The following is an 18,995-nucleotide window of genomic DNA, read 5'->3' on the forward strand; positions in this document are numbered from 1 at the left end:
TTTAAAAGTTAGACAGAGGGCAATTTACCGTAAGGATCTAGCCGGTTCCTTTCAAAAAAGGGTTGCATTTTTAAATGCACCACATTTATAAACAACGGACAATTATTGTATAATTTTGCGTGGTAGTAAATATGTAAATACCTCTGTAATTGCAGCATACAGTCTATGCTTCACATCTTCATCTTTAATGGCATTACTGGCTTCATCTATACTAAATCCTAAACTGAGTAAATAGTCCAGTGGACTGCCCCTCTCAGAGAATTCTATTAAGCCATTCTTTTTTGCGTCAAGGGTGTTTAATCTGGCTTCTTCTTCTTCTGGGCTAAGACTTAAACACGGTTCACCAGACAGTGTTGTACTATCAGGTCTGAAACCTCTGCGAAAGCATTTACCTAGTTCTTTTGATTTAATAATATCTTCTTCGGTGATTGGTTTTATATCTCCCTTTTTAACTTTCAATGAGTCTTCATTTGACGAAAAACTTATTCCATCGGTTATTTTCGACTTCTTGCCCTTAGTGACTTCTTTTTCTTTCTCTGATCTGTCATCCGTTAAGAAATTACTGCTTCTTCTGTCAGATAATTGTTTCTTAGCTTCTGTTTTCTTTTTCCCAAAAAATCTTGCTCGTCTGCGATTCGCGTTACTTTCAATTATTTGAAATTCTTCCATCTTCAATGATCCAGATTCTTTTCGGTCAATATCGTCAGTACTGCTTCTGTTATAATTTGCTTTTTTGCTTCGTTCTAACGGTTTCTCTCTTATACGGTTCTTTTTTTTCGTTTCATCAAAGATTTTGCTCTTACTTTCTTCTTTTTCAACATGATTGTGTTTCGGCTCTTCGAATTTCGTGGCAGATTGGTGTCTATCTTCTAAAGTACTTTCAAACTGGAGAAAATCGTCCTCACGTGACAATTCTCGTATTAGTTTGTCCTCTTTTTCGTAACTTGCTAGAAGTTTTTCGAATATTTCTTTATCCGTCAAGCTGCTTCTTAATTGGTGTTCCTTATTATTTTGTTGTTTTAATAATTCCGTTTCGCTAATTAAGCAATGTGATGCTTCCTTTTTTTTACTGTTTTTGTCGAGGGTTTCGTCATAATTAATTACCTGGGTCGTTTGTTCATCTGTGTCAAATACTCTTGCCAGTGTTGCTCTTCTTCCTAGCTTGGCAGGTTCATCCACAATTACTTCTGACTTTGGCTGCGCATTAAGATGGCCTTCAGCAACTTCTTCTAAAACAGTGTCCGTATTTGTGTTTTGATTTTCATGACTAAATTCATCTTCAGCCTTTATCTTCCTTTCTGGTAATTCTTTAACAACTTTCTTAGAACCACACGAACATCCTACTATTTCATAAAATTTATGAATTTTTTTAATTTCATCTGATGTCTGCGGATTGATAATTTCCATCATCTTCTTCATGCAGCTACAAGGTTGCACTTCGTTTTGGAGAATTGCTTCTTTTGTGTCAGATATTTTTGTTAATGTTGCTGTCTTTTTCGACCTGGGAGGTTCTTCGTTGATTACTTTTAAATTTGATTGCTGATAAAGATGACTTTCGCCAATTTCATTTGACAATGGTCCCTTATTTATGTTTTGAATGTCATGACCCAACTTATCTTCAATTTCTACACCACCTTTTGCTATTTCAGTATTAGCTTTATGAGTACCGGGAGGTTCTTCATTGATCACTTTTAAATTTGATTGCTGATGAAGATGACTTTCGCCAATTTCATTTGACAATGGTTCGTTATTTATGTTTTGAATGTCACGACCCAACTCATCTTCAATTTCTACACCACCTTTTACTATTTCAGTATTAGCTCTATGAGTACCGCGAGGTTCTTTATTGATCACTTTTAAATTTGATTGCTGATAAAGATGACTTTCGCCAATTTCATTTGACAATGGTTCCTTATTTATGTTTTGAATGTCACGACCCAACTCATCTTCAATTTCTACACCACCTTTTACTATTTCATTATTAGCTTTATCAATACCGGGAGGTTTTGCATTGATCACTTTTAAATTTGATTGCTGATGAAGATGACTTTCGCCAATTTCATTTGACAATGGTTCCTTATTTATGTTTTGAATGTCATGACCCAGCTCATCTTCAATTTCGACACCACCTTTTACTATTTCATTATTAGCTTTATCAATACCAGGAGCTTTTTTATTAATTTCTTTTAAATGTGATTCCTCATGATGACCTTCGGCAATTTCATCTAACAGTGGTTCCTTATCTATATTTACATTGTTTTGGAGGACTGTAGGCTTTCCTTCATTTAACGTATTCGTTATTTGTTGTTTGTTATCTTTCGCAACAATATTAATCTTAGGTTGTTGAATTCTACTAATGTCCGAAATATTTCGAGTTCTGTTAATTGCACCTTTCGGTTCTACAAACTTGTCGTTATTTTTGTCATTTTGCCTTAATTTGCTTGCACTGTCATTATTTTTGACAAAATTTAGTAAAGGTCGTTGTAATCTTATGTTATCTTGTTGCCTTACATTTCTCTGTGTTGATAAACTGCAGCGCGGTTTCTGATCTTCATAATCGTTTGATTTTAAATTTTCTTCATTGTCATCAGATGAATATACATCACGAGTCAAATCGTTTTTCTCCTGATTTTTATTGCTTCTCTTTCGTAACTTTCGCTTGCCAACATTATGTCGGTTTACCGTGGTTGAAGACGAAATTGGTTCATTTACATTTCTGCTTTTACTATTTTGAATTCTTCGATAAGTGCATGCAGCTTTACAAGGTTCATATTCATCGTTAGTCGTGGATAATTGTTCTTCTATATTAGAACGAGGCGACTTATTTGTATCTAAAGTAGGTTCGTTATAATTTTCATCTGCAAAACTCATATTGGAAGCTGTCTTCACCGGATTAGTGACTGTATATTGAAACGAGGATCGACGTTCCTGTATAGATGCTAAGTTGTCCTTCAAGTTCACGCGAGGAGATGTTTCGTATCCTTGAAAAGTTTCTATGCTGAGCCTTTTTGGTATTTTATAGGATTTCTCGGAAGAAAATGTACCACAACCAGAATCATCTAAAGACAATGTATCATACAGGTCAGCATTCTCTTCCGTTTTTTTAGTTCTTTTCTTTTTGCAAGGGCGTTTTTCGTGACGGATTTCTTCTAAATCTGAATGAGTTGTTTCATTTATTTCGGGCGTTTTGTTTAAACTCGTATGTACAGGTCTTCTGTTCTCATAACGAGAAAAACAACCAGCTAATTCAGAATTATTTTTTGAAGTACCTGGACTGAATTTTTTTTGTTGGGCAAGGCTTAATTTGGTTGGATTAGCAGGTAATGCTATCACTGAAACGTATGGAATGAAGAAAACGTCTTGTCTAGTTTGAGTTGCTTTATCACATCTTTCTTTTCCATTATAAACGAACACGTTGTAGGTTAAAAAATTGCGATTTCCAACCGGAAAACATTTCGTATTAGAACCTTTGTTCATTGGATAGTTATCCAATCCAAAAAGACTGTAACTTAAGTAGGTGTTCTCGAAATGAAAATCCTTGAGGTGTTTTAGAGAATCGAAAAATAAATGTTTTTCCTCAGTCAAAGTTTCTTCACATTTTCCCACGTCTCCTTTCGAAATATCGTCGTTCATTGTTTGTTTGCTTGGATTGTCCTTTACTTGTTGGACATTTTTCCAAAATTCTTTCCAGTGATAGCTCGGATTCAAATAAACACTGCTTCGTCTTTGTAATTGCACTGCTCTCGATAAGGCAGTCAAACTGTCATTCTTTTTTCTGCTACTTTTTCTTCGAACATTGTGAAAAAAATTCTTCGTAAGGCTAAACGAAGACACACTTTCAAACATACTGTGAGAAGAACGCGATTCTTGAATGGAATTGACAGAAGCATTTAAATCTTGCAAGTCAGATGTGCTTACTGTTTTTATTAACAATCTTTGGGCGTTTGTTTTGTGTTTAGTACTTTCAAATCCACTGTCCATTTCTTCTGGAGTCAATTTCGACGTTCCACTGTTTGTGTTAATACCAAAACCTTGATTTTGATTCTGGCTTGAACAAAGATTTGGGTTACTTTCGTAACTAGCCAAAGTCATTGGAAATTCATCTAGAACCGTTTCATCGCTACAATTATTTTCTTTGTTAATATTTAAACTGGTAGTTGAATTTTCATTGTTTTGATTACCATAAACTGTCGAACATTCACCTTGAAGCAGTCTTTCCTTATTAGTATCAGCGACGATGTTTTCATGATAAATTCGAATCGAACTGAAATGTGGGTCAGCAGGACTCTCATAAATTTTTGTAGCATTCATCGTATCGCCTGATCTGGAATTGGGAAAGTAATCATGATTTTCACTTGACGGTAACTGCTTAATATTTCTGTTCTTTCTGCTTTTTATTGTAAAATATGTTTTACTGCTGTGATCTAACTTGACTTCTGCATTGTCATCTTTGTCTTCTCCATTTAAGTTATTTGTTTCAAACTCAAATGAATTTAACAAATTACAATAACGCGGATTATTAGCGATATGTCTGGTACTGTTTGTTACATTATTGTCGTTTATTTCAATTGTTTCTCTGTCTACAATTGTTCCTGAAGAGTTACTTTCTGCATCTATGGAAGCATTATTATCATAAAGAACAGTGTGATGAGAAAATGTAGTTGACGAATTCGAAAAATCCGATTTTAAATCACTTTCGTTTTGTTTTCTCGTAAGAAAATTGTCGCTAGCAAATGAGCTAGTTTCTGTAAAATCTTGCAAAAATTTATCTTCATCAGAGATAATACAATCTTGAATAATGAGATAAGGACCGTTTGTTTGTGATGTAGATGATGTTTCGGAACCGTTTTCATTACTTTCATCAAAGGATTCACTGCAGTTACTCGAACAATTTTCACTTACATCTATTACATGTTGCTTAACTGTTTCGCTGTCAGAAGAAAAATAAGAACCTCCCGGTGGTCTAAATACTTCTCCATTAAAAGAATCGTAACTCTTACAATGTTTTAATCGACTACTTTGATTAATTGATTTAAATAGGTTTAAGGGATTTGGACTAGGAGTCACAGATAATGTACTACCATTAGGTTTTCCTTTGCCATTATCATAATCACGTGCATTCTCCATAATAGAAGGGGTATCGCCAAACTTTTGGGCTATTGTTTTTTCTGTAACAGTTTTTAAATTGTACATTGTATTTTTTTTGTTTTCGAATGAATTTTGATTATCGACACAAGATATTGAATCAATTGTAGATAATATTTTTTTGGAGTTGATAGATTTTGATGATCTTTCAATAGTCTCATCTACTGATGGTATGAAGTTAATTTCACTTTCCGAATTATAAAGGTCACCATTGAATGATTCAACGTCAAACTTTTTTTCGTTAGAACTTTCCAGTGTTTGTCCAGGACAATCGTTATCTTTACTGACGGAAACTTGCTTCTTACTTATTTTATTGTCTAAATATAGATTTTCATTGCTCTGACTTTCTTTTATTATGTCGCCATCGTTATTAAAACGTTGAACAAAGTCTACGTTTGCAGACTGGGAAATATAGTTTGGATAAGTTGTAATTTCAGCTCTGGCTAGTGTTATAGGTTTGCGTGAAAATTTGTCGAATTTGCCGTTTAATCGGCGGACAGATTCGCAGCAGAATTCCGTGCATGCATTTTCGTATTCATCGAAACTGGTTACATTTGTATCTCCAGACGTATTTGCTGAAATTATTTCGTAAGGTTCTTCTTTATGTTTTTTACCTATTTGTTCCATGTGGCTAATAGTAAATGTCGAAATTTTACTTTTGCTATTGCAATAAGTACCTCCTGTTGTTTCACTTTCTTTATCTGTATTACTTTCTTCATCTTTCGTTTTTTGACTGAAACTTCTTTCTGTACTAGGGTCTTCATAATCGTCATAAATCTCTTCGGCGAGAGATTCCAAATCGACAGCTTCTTGTCTTTTGTCTTCGCAAACACAATAGCTGCCTTTTTCTACCTTGTTGACTGCAATAGAATCCGCATTCAGTTCATCCATAAAATTTTTGAAAAGTTCTTTTGCTCTTTTTTTCACCTTGTTCACGAATTGTTTTTCTAAAGTGTGATCCATGTTTCCATTACAGATTTCAGATATGTCATAATTTTGAACGAAATCGTAATCGTGTGAATGAAGATGCAATCGGTTTTTAGTATGAGAACCTGTATCCATAAATGGTGATGATTTCCTTTCCATAAGTTTGAAATCTTCAACGTGTTGTTGTACGAATGGCAATTGTCTGTCGGTATTTTCCACTATCGAATCGTTTGAATGACAATTAAACTTTTTATTATTGTTAGATTCTTCGTTACAAAAATTATAAGAGTAAAATGTAGGAAGCCGCTCATTACAAATGTCGATTTTACTTTCCGAACTTGAGGGTCTTTTTTGTTGGTCTTTTTGTGCTTTATTTGCTATAGAAATTAGGGAGGACGAGTGTCTGACTCGTACGTATCTACTGCATCCGATAAAAGGATTATCATATTGTGAAGGATAGTTATTGGGATTATTATGTGAAGGTTGCGTAACATTAATTGTATTGATTTTGGGACACATTGATCGATTCAATTTCGTTTTATCATTCTTACTTTTCGTTTCATAATTATGTTGTTTTTGTTGATTAAGCGGCTTTGACAGTGGTTTAAAGAATATTGAAGGTTCGGAAGGTTTTAAAACTTTTTCAAAAAACGATGTGCTCCTTCGCTTGCCGGATCCTTTTTTCTTGTCCTTGCCAGAAAGCATAAGGAAATACTTAGATTTCTTTGTATTTATTGCAAAAGTACATTTCTTTTCTGATTTTTTTAGAGATTCCCAGTATAGTTTGCGTTTCTGAAAACTACTAAGATTTTTTGAGTCCATTTCTTCTGTAATTTGAGATTTATTATTATCAACTTTATTTCTTAAACGACATCTTTGAGAAGTTATTTTCCTAGTGTTCAAAGTTGGTCGTAAGTTGCAGAACGCACTGCTTTCCTTTGTCAGATTGTAAGTAATTTTGGGTTTCAATTTAGTAAAGGAACTTCTAGTTACGCGGTAATGTTTAGGCATATGGTCGTCTTTTATTACGTTTCTGTTTTGTGTTTTCAAATCGCATTGACCAGAGGACGATAAAACATCGTCGGACAATTCTTGTGTCATCATAAACTCTTTTGCAGCCGTGCATGTAGAATTATCACACTTCGTAATACTTTTTTGTTTAGACAACTTTTTGATCTTTTCATCTAACACCGAAATTAATCTGTTCGGCGTATCTTCATCTTCACATTGTAACATACCACCACCATCATGTACTTCATAAAATGTTGAATATGTTGTGGTGGACAAATCACATAAATCACTTTCAATAGTTTTAGAACTGTTGGTAAAATCGCTACAATTTGAAGATCGTGATTGGTCTGGGAAAGGGTTGCGTTTTTGATTCTTATCTGTATATGTTGCATTAGTGGTAAAGCTTTGTATACAAGTTGTTTGACATTCTTTTTCAGTTTTAGAGTGATACGTATCGATGTCAGAATTTTCTCCAAAGTACAGTGATTCTGTACTTGTTGTAAACTGTGAACTGTCTGAGCAAATTGATGTTTTGTTTTGTTTTTCACTTTTGTTTTCAGCAACGTTAGGTTCCTTGTTAAAGTTAGTTAAGCGATATTTTTTTAAACAGTTAGAAATTACATTTTTTACTTTACTTTTGTTAGGCAATAGACCATGGTGGCGTTTTGTGTTTTCCTGAAAATCGCAAGAAACCGATTTGTTTTGCTTATTAATTATTTTAGTTCCGTAATTCGTAGTTTGATCTTTCTTTTCTTGTACTTCAGTATTGATTGTGTTATCCACTTTTTTGGCTAGTACTAGATTGCAGGTCGTACCTTCATCTTGTGTAGATTTTTCTACGTTTTTGTTTTCCACCTCTTTCGAAATTGGATGAATTGAGGTTACTTTCGAGGGTTCAGGAGATTTTTGGATTTGGTGAGGATTTGAAAACAGACTACCCTTGAAATCTTTTACTTTTTTGACGTAAACTGGTAATCTAGAGAAAATTTTTTTATTGCCTTTTGTCTTAGTTCTATTTTCGGTGTATTTTCCTGTATCTTCGGGAACACCTGAGTTACTCTGACATTCGCTTATTTCTACTTTTTCTAATTTACAATTTTCGTTCGCATTTTCCTCTTTCAGAGGTTTTGGTTCAGCAAGAACTTCCGTTGAAGTAATTGATTCACATTGAATAGTGGTAGGATTTTTTACTGTTTCTTCTGCTTGACCTTTGTTATTATTTTTGGACATGTTGAAACTATAGATATTCATTAATTTTTCACTTAAATCGTCTCCTTCATTCGAAGCTTTATTTTTGGAATTGACATCTAAAGGTTCTTCATTGTCATCAATACTTATCTGTAAATTTAAGGAGCAGTTTCCAAGGAAATTGTTTATTTCATCTTCCATATTTTCCAAATCATTTAGGTTTCTCAATTTCGAAATTTTATCTTCAAAATCTTTTAAATTTGAGTCACATTCGTCTGCGTCGTTTTCCACATTTTTAAATATGCGCATTTGAGTGAAACTGCTCGATTCTTTTAATAGTTCAACTTCTATTACTTCGGTGGGTTGTTCTTCCGCTTCAAATACGGTTTCTAAAGGAGACATGCTTAAATTACTTCTTTTCTTGCTCTTTTGGTTTTTATTTTCTAATTCAGATCTCTTGCCAATAACATCTGCAGGAATGTTTCTCTTTGCATCATAGTCTGCATCGGTAATTTCGTTTTTGTCTTGTATCTTCTCATTATCGACAAAATTTTCTGCGTAGATTGAGTATTGATTCAAAATTGGCGAAACTGTAGTGCTACTCTCATGTTTACAGTATGTAGACACTTTTCTTCGAAGCTGTTGTAGTACTTTCCGTTTGACAAGGTTTTCCCATTCCTCTATACAACGCTGTGTTTCTGAAGTATTTAAAGTTGAATCGGGAGATGAACATAGACTCCTTTCCGAATGTCTTGAGCAGTTTTTCAGGTCTTGAACAATGCTCTTTTGTAAGGAGTTTTCCAGTTTTTCAATCATTTCGGTGCTATCTGAACGTTCTTCTCGTTGTTCTTCTTCTGTTAAGTTCTTTTCTTCTTTAAAGTTATTGCCCCAAATTTCTGAATCGGTAAATGTAAGCAGAAGAGTGTCGCCACTAGGAGTAGTAGGGGCTGCAGCTTTTGATTCAGTTACATCCGATTGGATTACAGTTGCTGGGCGAAAGATGTCCTTTACTTCTATTTTAAATGTTGACGGATACAGTAAAGGATTTCTATTTGTAGCTGCTGTAGTACTAAACAGTTTTCTTTGAAATGTTTTGTACTCATTTACTGTTTGTCCAGTTTTCATCATGTTTTCTCCTGAACTTTTAGATGATTTAAGCTTATTACTAATCCATTCCTTACTTTCAATATCATCTTTCGAATCGCTCAAGTTTAAAACAAGTAGAGAAGAATTAGCTGAAAGCTTTTTCTCCTTTGAAATATTACCGGTAGATGACGGTTTCTCTTCATCATTTACTTGAGTGTCAGTACATGATTGGGATTTAGGTAGAATTTGGACACTTGAAGATCCTGTATGTGATTCTTTAATTTCCAGAGAAAAGTCTCCTGCGGACTCAGATTTCTGATTATTATTACCAATTTTTCTGGAGGTTCTGAACTTTCCTGCAGGTCTTTTTCTTATTATTTGCTTTTGCTCATTTTCAGTTGTACTTTTTTGATTTTCTGTATCATCAATTTTTAGATGGCAATTGTTATCCAAAGCTGTATTTTTTTCATTAATTTCGTATTGCATTACTCTCATTGTTGACGGAGAAATTTCAATGCCAGGAAGAGTAGATATTTCCAACTTCGGTTTCGTAATTTTCTTACGCCTCTTATTATTATTAGTGGAAACATCAATGCGAGTTTTATTCTTTTTTGTCCCCGAATTTTTACTAATCGGTTTGTTAGTTTTTGAAAATGTCATACCACTTGTTGAGGTGCTTGCTCGGTAGCGCTTTAAAATGTTTTTATGCAGGTCCTTGTAAATTGTTCTTTCCTTTTTAGTGACCGTTAGAGACACTGCAGAAACGGTATGGATGTTTTTTGATTTTGAACGCTTCGCTTTCCGTCTACCAAGCATTTCTTCGAGCAACTTGAACAGCTGTAAATTGCGATCTCTCTTCGTATCTGATAACTCCCAGGAAGACTCATCTTGCTTATTGAATGATCTATTTTTAGTACTTCCTTTTGTATTTAATAGCACATACGTTGCTGCGACATTAGTGGAGTAAGATAACGGTTCCTTTCGGCGGGTATCAGTAGAATTGTGTTTCTCAGACTTCTTCATACTTGACTTTTCAGTGGTTGTAAAATCGCTTGTCATATTATCCAAAAGAGTATCGTTATTTTGTTTCAATTTTTTCTTTTTGGAAATTTCGTTGTTGGTATTGTTGAGTTCATCACATTTAGTCCTTGCACGACCTCCTGGTTTTCCATTTTCGACTGCAACATCTATTAACTGTGGCCCTGTACTAGATTGTATCGTATCAGTCATGGGTTTCTTTAGCCGATTAATTCTGGTAATTAATTTGCTTTTGTCTAACTTACGATTATTGTCATAATTGTCTTTGTTAGCTGTTGTGGGAATTGATGCAGATTGTTCTTTCTTTTCTTGAAATTCGCCACGATCGAGTTCTTTTAATCCTTTCGCTGTAGTTGCTTCCTTCCCTGTATTTTTCATTTTCATAAAGTTTGTTACTTCTTCATTGAATCGTACGTCTTTATTAATGTCTATAATTTTTTGCAAGATTTTCTTTTCTTCATTGGGATCAGTTACCTTTTTGTTGTGATTTGGTTCACCTATTCCTTTCTCAACGAAAATATCTTGCTGACATTCTAAACATTTCTTGTGGTCTCGATCGTGCCTTTTTTTCTTCGTATATCTTTTCTCCACACGTCTGTCCTGAGATTCGTTTCTGTTCTCAAATGTCTCGTATTTTTTATTTGACTGTTCAGCAAAATTTACACTTTTAGGAGACTTTGTGTGTGCTGTGCTACGTACTTTATGTGGCAATTTATTATTTTCTTTGATTGTTCTTTGATGTTCTAGTATGATGTCTTCTATTTTTCTTTGGGGATTGCCTTGATGATTTTGCGTTTCATCTAATATATCGTTCATATTTTGTGGATGTTTTGATCGGAGACTACTCAGATTTTCTCTGTTGCCCTGCCTCTCAGTTTTGTTTTGCTTTATATGTTCTACAAGAAAATCATTTTTAGAACGCCTCTTTCTAACATCTTCTTTCAAAAAGTTATCTGTGCAATTATTGTATTTATTTACACATGCACCGTTTTCACTGCTAATATCAGACGAGGATGATGTTTGGTCGTTTGGATTTCGATTTTTTTCCGTTCTCGAACCGCTTGCTGTGAATCTCGATCTTTGGAATTTCCTTTTCCCAGAAGGAATGAGAAGGTAGTCGGATCTTTTATGTTTTGTATAATCCTTATCAACGTACCGTTTTGGTCTAGTAAGAGAAGTGGGTTGTTTAATTACTACCACTCTTCTGTTTGCTGGAATTTTTGGGTTTCCCCGAGTGTATCGAAATGGATCCGTTGAAGAAGTCCGAACTGTGCTCTGGTTATGTCGACGATGATTGGAATCGCTATATTTACGTTTATGCTTAATGTTGTGGCTACTAAATTTCAAGTTTCTCATACGTTTTGGGGGACAAACGCAATGTACTTGATTTTCTTCCTCTGCATGGTAAACAACATATTTTCGTTTGTATCCCGATGACTCAGACATATGTTTCTTATCATTCAATTTTTTTTCATGTGCTGACTGAGGAATTTTCTTCTTATGGATTATTTTGTTCGGACTATTGCTTTTACCTTCAGAGATTTTGCCTGGGTATACTATAACAGCAGTAGAAGAATAATCTGAAAAATTTGAAAACGATTTATCAGAATCCGTTTCAGTTTCATCTTCAACACTTTCTGGTGTTGGTGTTAATTCTTCTTCGTCGACAGAAGAATCTTCGTTCGATGTTTCGGAAGTTTCTTCATTATTGTCATAAAACTTTTCTTTTAAAAGTTCCTTTCTGGTATGAATACAATTATTTTCGTAAAGTTTGCCCCTTCTTACTCCTGCCTTATGAAACTTAATTTGTACATTATTTTCGACAGAATCGATATTTCCTTCGTGATTACAATAAAACCCTTCTAAATCTTCAAATTCCATCTTACGAAAATTTACTGAGCCTTCTTTGAAATAATCACGCTTTATATGTCTAAAATCTTCATATTGCTTCTTTTTAGAGTCTTGATGCTGACTTTTCTTGTTTTCAGTACTTACATAGGCCTTATTTTTTACGCAATCATCATTAAAATTTCTTTTTTTATTCTTTGAATCACGACTCAACCATCCGTGTATTCTTTTATCTTTACTTTCTTCAAGTATAAATTCATCTTTATCTAAAACACTGCCTTTTTTACCCTGTTTTCGCGCATGCAAATTTTCCGTATGAGAGGCATTATTACTTCTTGAACTAGAACCAATTTTAAAAATATCTTTCAAAATAAACATTTCGCAATGTACGTATTAAATAAAGCTAAATTCTTGAGCATATATATTTTATAATTATTTTTCCTCTGCGTATAAAACGTTTTAATAATCTTTCACAAAAGATTTGACATTTTCCCTCATCTACAACTTTTAAGTTTTCATCTTAAAACACAACACTAATCACCTATCACTGAAATTTTTAACAATCCTGTCATTAATAGACGCTGACACTTCCATGCATGACAATGATCATAAGGCCTACTTTATTAAGTTTTAAATTGCTAATCCTGACTAATATTATAAATAAGAATGTAATTTTGTTTGTTTGCTACCATTTCACGCTTTAACTACTCAACCAATCATCATGAAATTTCGTATACATATTGCCAGAGGTACGGAGAAGGACATAGAGTACCTTTTATCCAGAAAAAACATATTGTTCCCGAGGGATAGAAAAAATTAGTTTTATGTGATCGTCGATGATTTTTCCGGATTGTTAATAATAGATAATTTACTATGAAAACGAAAAGAAGTATATGTAAAATTGTCACAATTTGTTTATGAGATATTCTAATATTTTTATTTTTAGGCATATCTAGATAAGAACCAATTGTTCAAAAAATCGTAATATTTGTTTATTTTAGATGAACAAAGACAAACATGATCAGATACATGGTTTTCTAAATTTTCTGCATTTATCAACTGATTTCTTCGTTTAATAATAGTAACACCTCGACCACCTGCTTGTACAGCCTTAGATTTACATCTTATCTGATCTTCATTGTGAAAATTATAACTGGCAACTCTTTTTCCTTTACGTCTTTCTATATTGCTATAAATATTTGCTTTATTTCGTAAATAGTTTTCTTTACTTTTATTGGTTCGAAAAGCCAATTCAAATTTTGAATCTTCTAAAAATGTTTTATTTACGTTATCCCAAATGGCATTCCACTTTCTGTTTTTATCTTCTTTAATTATTATTGGAACATTTTTACTTGAAAGTGATTCACATTCTTGGCTGCTTCTAGACATCACAGCGATGACATTTCTATTTTGCCTATTTCCTTTTCTTGAAGATACTGAAGATGTTGATTTGCTCGAGTTCGGTTTACATTTAGGGGTAAATAAATATTCTACAACTTTAATGTTATCCGTGCTTGACTGTTTTCGTTTAAAGTGTTCTATATTTTTTGTTTTCGCTTTAAGATTTACTTCGCTTGAAAAACTTTTTTTAATGTTGTTCATATTAACTGAACACTTTATCTGACGTAAAATTTGGGAAATTATATTTTCTTTATTTTCTAATTTATTGTCTTTTGCTGTTTTGTTAATAGACGAATTTCGATCGAGACTTTGTTCGTCTTCGGTTGATGATTTTTCTTCGTTTTTAAAAAATTTTTTGCAATCGTTTGAATAGATATAAACGTAGATATTTTTACTCTTAAAAATCGGAGCGAAGTTTCTTTCTTTCTTTTGAAAACTATCCCTACTACAATGTCTTCCCGATGATTGACTAAATTCTGTTTCGGTTTCCGATTGAAATTGAGATGATTTTCTTAATACTGCTTCAGAGAGAAGTTCTTTTACGTTATTGTCATCAAATGTGGTAACTTTATTATTACCGTTTTTTTCTTGGGTAGTTTCGATCTTGCTACATGAATCTGTTATGCCTTTAAAAGTTTCAGAAAGCGTTTGATGTAATTTAGAACAATTACTCTTTATTAAACCTGCTTCTTTGTTATAATGACAATTGGAAAATAGTGAAGACAAATTATCGTTGTTATTTTCATTTGATTTATTCTTAGTTTCTTTTTTGATCAAGTCAGAAAAGTCCATTGTTCTTGTTTTGGATTTTTTAGGAAATCTACTACTAATACATGAATCTGAATTGACTTCTAATGCTTTTGTTTTGATATTAATGTCTAATTTATGCTCAGAAGGTGCTAATGTATTCTGCAGTTCACTTTTGTAACTGTTATTAACATTTTTGTCTTTATTTGCAAACTCTGACGATGTAGACGATATGTTTATCATAAGTTCACTATCTTGATATTGAAAATTATCATATTCATTGGATTTCTCATTTTCCAGATTTCCTCCAACTTCCATGGAAACTTTCGGTGACACAAATAAATACTCAACAAGGTAAGATTTGTTATTGTAATTTGCTAGATCTTTTTTCGTTTTTGAATTATTATTAAAGCCTTTTCCATTGTTACTTGCTTCAACATTACTTGCGGAAGAAATGGTCATATAATCTTCACTATTGTAGTCAGACTGATTTTCTTCTTCAATTTTTGTGAGTTTAATAAGACCATTTGATTTTGTGTAGTCTATAGTACTATTTGCTACTTGACTATTCTTTTCAATGTCGATGCCTATCTGCTCAAGTTCACTAGAAATCATTTTCTTTTCAAAAGACTCAAATTCCAAATTTTGATAATGACTTATTTTAGCATTATTTTCGGCGTAATTTAAATAGTCTTTTTGTGATCTGTTATCTCCATTTGAATTTTGGATAATAGAGTCTGTATCTGTTTTACTTTTGATTGTTTGTAAATAATCATGGGTCCATTTTTCATTGTTTGTAATTTCCTTCTGAAACTTAATAATATTTTCCAATGAAGAACAGGAACTGCTTGAATCCAAATTGTTTATTTGTTTCCAAGTTCTCATATTCTGTTCCGAGTGATTTCGAAAGAATGATGGTGGACAATTATTAATTTTATTTGTATCACAATAATCAACATTTTCATCAATTTTCTTTTTTGTCTTCCTCCTTTGTTTTCGTAATGTGCGTTTTGCCCTGTATTCATTATAGTCCCTTTCCGTTTTGTTGTTTAACTTTCTTATTTCGAAATTCGTTTGGAGAATTTCGGGATACTGACATTCAACGTTGACTTTCGTTGTATTTTCTACGTTATCAAAGGAGTATCGTTGAATTCGTTTTAAATTTACCACAGGGCTATTTTCATTTCGATTAATGATACGTTTCTTATTTGGTATTTTACGTTTTTGATTTTGGGGACAATTTGAATTTAAATGATTTGAATCCTCAAATTGAAAATTATAGTCTCCGCCTTCCTCAGGGTATATATCAATTTTAACTTTTTCGTCAGTTTTATTGCTGTCTAGTTTTATTTTATGAAAACACCCGTTTTTATTTTTCCGTTTTGTTTTCTGTAGTGTTTTACTTTTAATCTTTTTTAAACTAGTTTCAGAAATAAGTTTGTCTTTCTCGGTTTTTGTATATATCGTATTATTTGTATTTGTAGAAATATAATCCAAATTCTTGTCTTTGAAAGAACGTTTTTTGAATGAAGGCATTTTCTTCGTTTTACATTTATATTCAAAATACTGAGAATTTTGGTCGATAAAATATGATTTTAAGTTTGGATTAGATTTCTTCCATTTCTTACCCGATGAACTGTGAATCTTATTTTTATTCTTGATTTTTGTTCTAGATTTCAGTCTATGTTTATGAAGGTCAATTTGGCCATTTTTAAACTCTGAAAAGTATATTGTATTTAATCCAGAATCTGAATCAAATTTTTTAAGATTAGGAGGATTGTTGTGGTGTTTGCAATTAGTTTCTTCCAGTTTTACTACAGAAGTTAACTTTTTATGGCAATTTTTCATATTAATTTCCTGTTGATTCCTTTCATCACATCTAGTTGTTGTCATATTATTTCTTTTATTGTTTTTACTACAAGCAGATTTCATTTTTAAAAATTTGCCTTTAATTTCAGGCACTTTTGTTGACCCTTCATTAAGTGTGTTCTTTTTATTAGACTTTTCGTTGTACTTTTTCTTCATCGACTTATCTTTACGTGTTTGAGAAAACCCCAAAAGGCCGAAAAAGAAGTTCATTGCTTGTTTCGATTCTTTAAACATTTAAACGATTAATTATCTTATCAGCCAACATCCTGGTGTTTGTCACAATAAATATTTTAGAAAATACTATTCTAAACTACGATGATTATAACAAAAATTTAAATTCGAAAATCATCTAACTAGAATTGACATTAACAAATGATTTATTTCATGACAAGTACATATTATAAATTCATAATGAAAATACGTTTACAATTAGAATTTTCATTGAAATAATCAGTTAATTATAAAAGGATTTAATCTGGGTACGTATGGGTAGTTTCGATCTTGCTACATGAATCTGTTATGCCTTTAAAAGTTTCAGAAAGCGTTTGATGTAATTTAGAACAATTACTCTTTATTAAACCTGCTTCTTTGTTATAATGACAATTGGAAAATAGTGAAGACAAATTATCGTTGTTATTTTCATTTGATTTATTCTTAGTTTCTTTTTTGATCAAGTCAGAAAAGTCCATTGTTCTTGTTTTGGATTTTTTAGGAANAAAATTATATATAAAAGAAATTATGAGTGCTGTCAGCACAGGGCAAAGCAGTATTACATAAATAAAAGTTAGTATGTGTTACAAACAATTCCTTTAAATTTTAATCATTGATTACTATACATCTATTAAAAAACCATAATGGCCGACAACAGCAACAATTAGAAAACAATGATGGCCGACAACGGCAACAATTAGAAAAGAATGATGGCCGACACTACGTCATAGTGGAGCAATAAAAATGGCCGACTATTGACAATATGAATATACGTACAGCTAAAATCTTTTTTTAATTATATACATATAAAAAATTATGAGTGCTTTCACCACAGGGCAAAATCCAACTCTTGTTCTCTAAAAATTGCTGTTACTGATATCACTGCTTTAAAGCGCATGAATACAAACAATTAGAATAAAAACTTTTTCAAACAATTTTTAACACAAAGCAATTGATTAAACAAATTGTTCACAAAAGTGAATTTCGACCACTCGAAGCAATGGTGCTAACAATTTCAAGCTTACAGTGATATGGGGAAAGAACTAGTATAAATAAAAACAATTTCAACGCAAAATCTTATAAGAAATTGAGACTGAGATTTTTTAATCCATGATTGTAGATATTTTGATAATATTATATGCATTCTTATTGTTGTTGAATCATAAAAGACAGTTCAATTTTTATGGCTGCATTCATTTTACATCGCATTTTGAGATATTTTGCAATAAAATCAATTTTAAAATGAAAAATAAACAAAAATTAAAATTAGGGGTTATAGTAATGACAAGTACATGACAACAAACAACCGAACCGTCGCCACCAAAACAAGGGATTTTCGGCCTTCGTGTAAGACACCGCCATCATGAATTTTACAATGAATGAAATAGTTACGCATTCATTCTAATTTATTCTTATAGTACTATACAACGCACGTGGGTTTTCTTTAATTAAAATGGAAAGATCATTGACCTATGTAAATACGAAATAGGAAAATAATATAATGCTAATACAACCTCCCCAATATTTCAAATAAGTGAAAGAAAACGAAAGAGATTAAATTACATATACAATACATTAATAAAAATCAAAGTAAAATGATCTTTTCTTAAAATTTGTGGTCAAATAAAAATTGAAAAAGTAAATGATTTAAAGACATTTATTTACTGTTAGGATTAAATTATTTTAACAAAATTCAGGAGCATATTGTGGTTTTCTATTCAAAATCTAAATATACTTTCTATTTTTTTTATATGCCTAAATTTGCTAATAATGCTATTTTAAATTATGTAGTTCTTTTTCTATTTATTACTTTAATTCATTACGTACGTTGAAGTTTAAAAATTTCATTTTTAAAATTCAAAAGAACAATTTCATTAGTAATGGTTTTTTTTCGTCCCTTTCCTTTAAAAACCCTTAAACGTCTTCTCTTTAATTCTATAGTCAAATTAAAATCAAGGGGTTGTTGATTTGGAATACTAGATATATAGTGTTTTATTTTATCACTTCTGGATTTAATAATCTTTATTCATATCTTTTTGCATACATACAGTGTATTTTTTTATTATAATGAAAGCGCTCAATCGATATAAATGTTTTATTTCTTTTTATAGACATATTTACAATAGTTCATAATATATTCAAATTATTATTAACAAATCGCCAGTAGATGTTAAACGATACAGCGTCTAATAATTATTAAATTATAACATTACAATTTAATAATCGTAGATTTTATATACATTACGATTTGGTTTATTATAAAAACTACAAAAATATTTGCAGACAACACTAACGACATGTGTTAGGAAGTCGCCTAAAAATCAAGATAACTTACAGCACATACCACAGCGAATGGAAGTCTTATAAATAGTCAAATGCCTTAATTTTTATACATTTCCTAAATTTACTACGTTCTCAAAATATATTTAATATTGATTAATAATTTGGTCTTATAATACCAGGACGATGGCTACAAATTTACATGTTATATTAATTCACTGTACAGTCGTTAACATTTTTATTGA

General features: G+C 32.0%; 2 protein-coding genes across 5 annotated transcripts in view; both read right to left on the reverse strand.

The window, feature by feature from the left end:
* The window catches only part of LOC108745231, a 24,376-nt gene extending 11,555 nt beyond the window's left edge, over nucleotides 1-12,821 (reverse strand). The window contains exons 1-2 of one of the 4 annotated variants that reach the window (XM_018481371.1): nucleotides 4,182-12,821; nucleotides 142-4,120 (exon numbers count right to left, since the gene is read on the reverse strand). In XM_018481371.1, the coding sequence (XP_018336873.1) occupies nucleotides 142-4,120; nucleotides 4,182-4,198 (3,996 nt within the window). In that variant the 5' untranslated portion in view covers nucleotides 4,199-12,821. Of the gene's footprint in view, nucleotides 1-141 lie in introns of those variants that run through there. The other 3 variants (XM_018481369.1, XM_018481370.1, XM_018481367.1) reach the window with 3 other exon arrangements.
* Nucleotides 12,822-18,920: 6,099 nt separating this feature from the next.
* The window catches only part of LOC112906744 (FGGY carbohydrate kinase domain-containing protein-like), a 6,233-nt gene continuing 6,158 nt past the window's right edge, over nucleotides 18,921-18,995 (reverse strand). Inside the window, exon 4 of the mRNA XM_025981528.1 lies at nucleotides 18,921-18,940. Within this exon, the coding sequence (XP_025837313.1) occupies nucleotides 18,921-18,940 (20 nt within the window). The remainder of the gene's footprint in view (nucleotides 18,941-18,995) is intronic.

Source organism: Agrilus planipennis, unplaced genomic scaffold (genome assembly GCF_000699045.2).
Source record: "Agrilus planipennis isolate EAB-ADULT unplaced genomic scaffold, Apla_2.0 scaffold38, whole genome shotgun sequence".
Lineage (NCBI taxonomy): Eukaryota > Metazoa > Arthropoda > Insecta > Coleoptera > Buprestidae > Agrilus > Agrilus planipennis.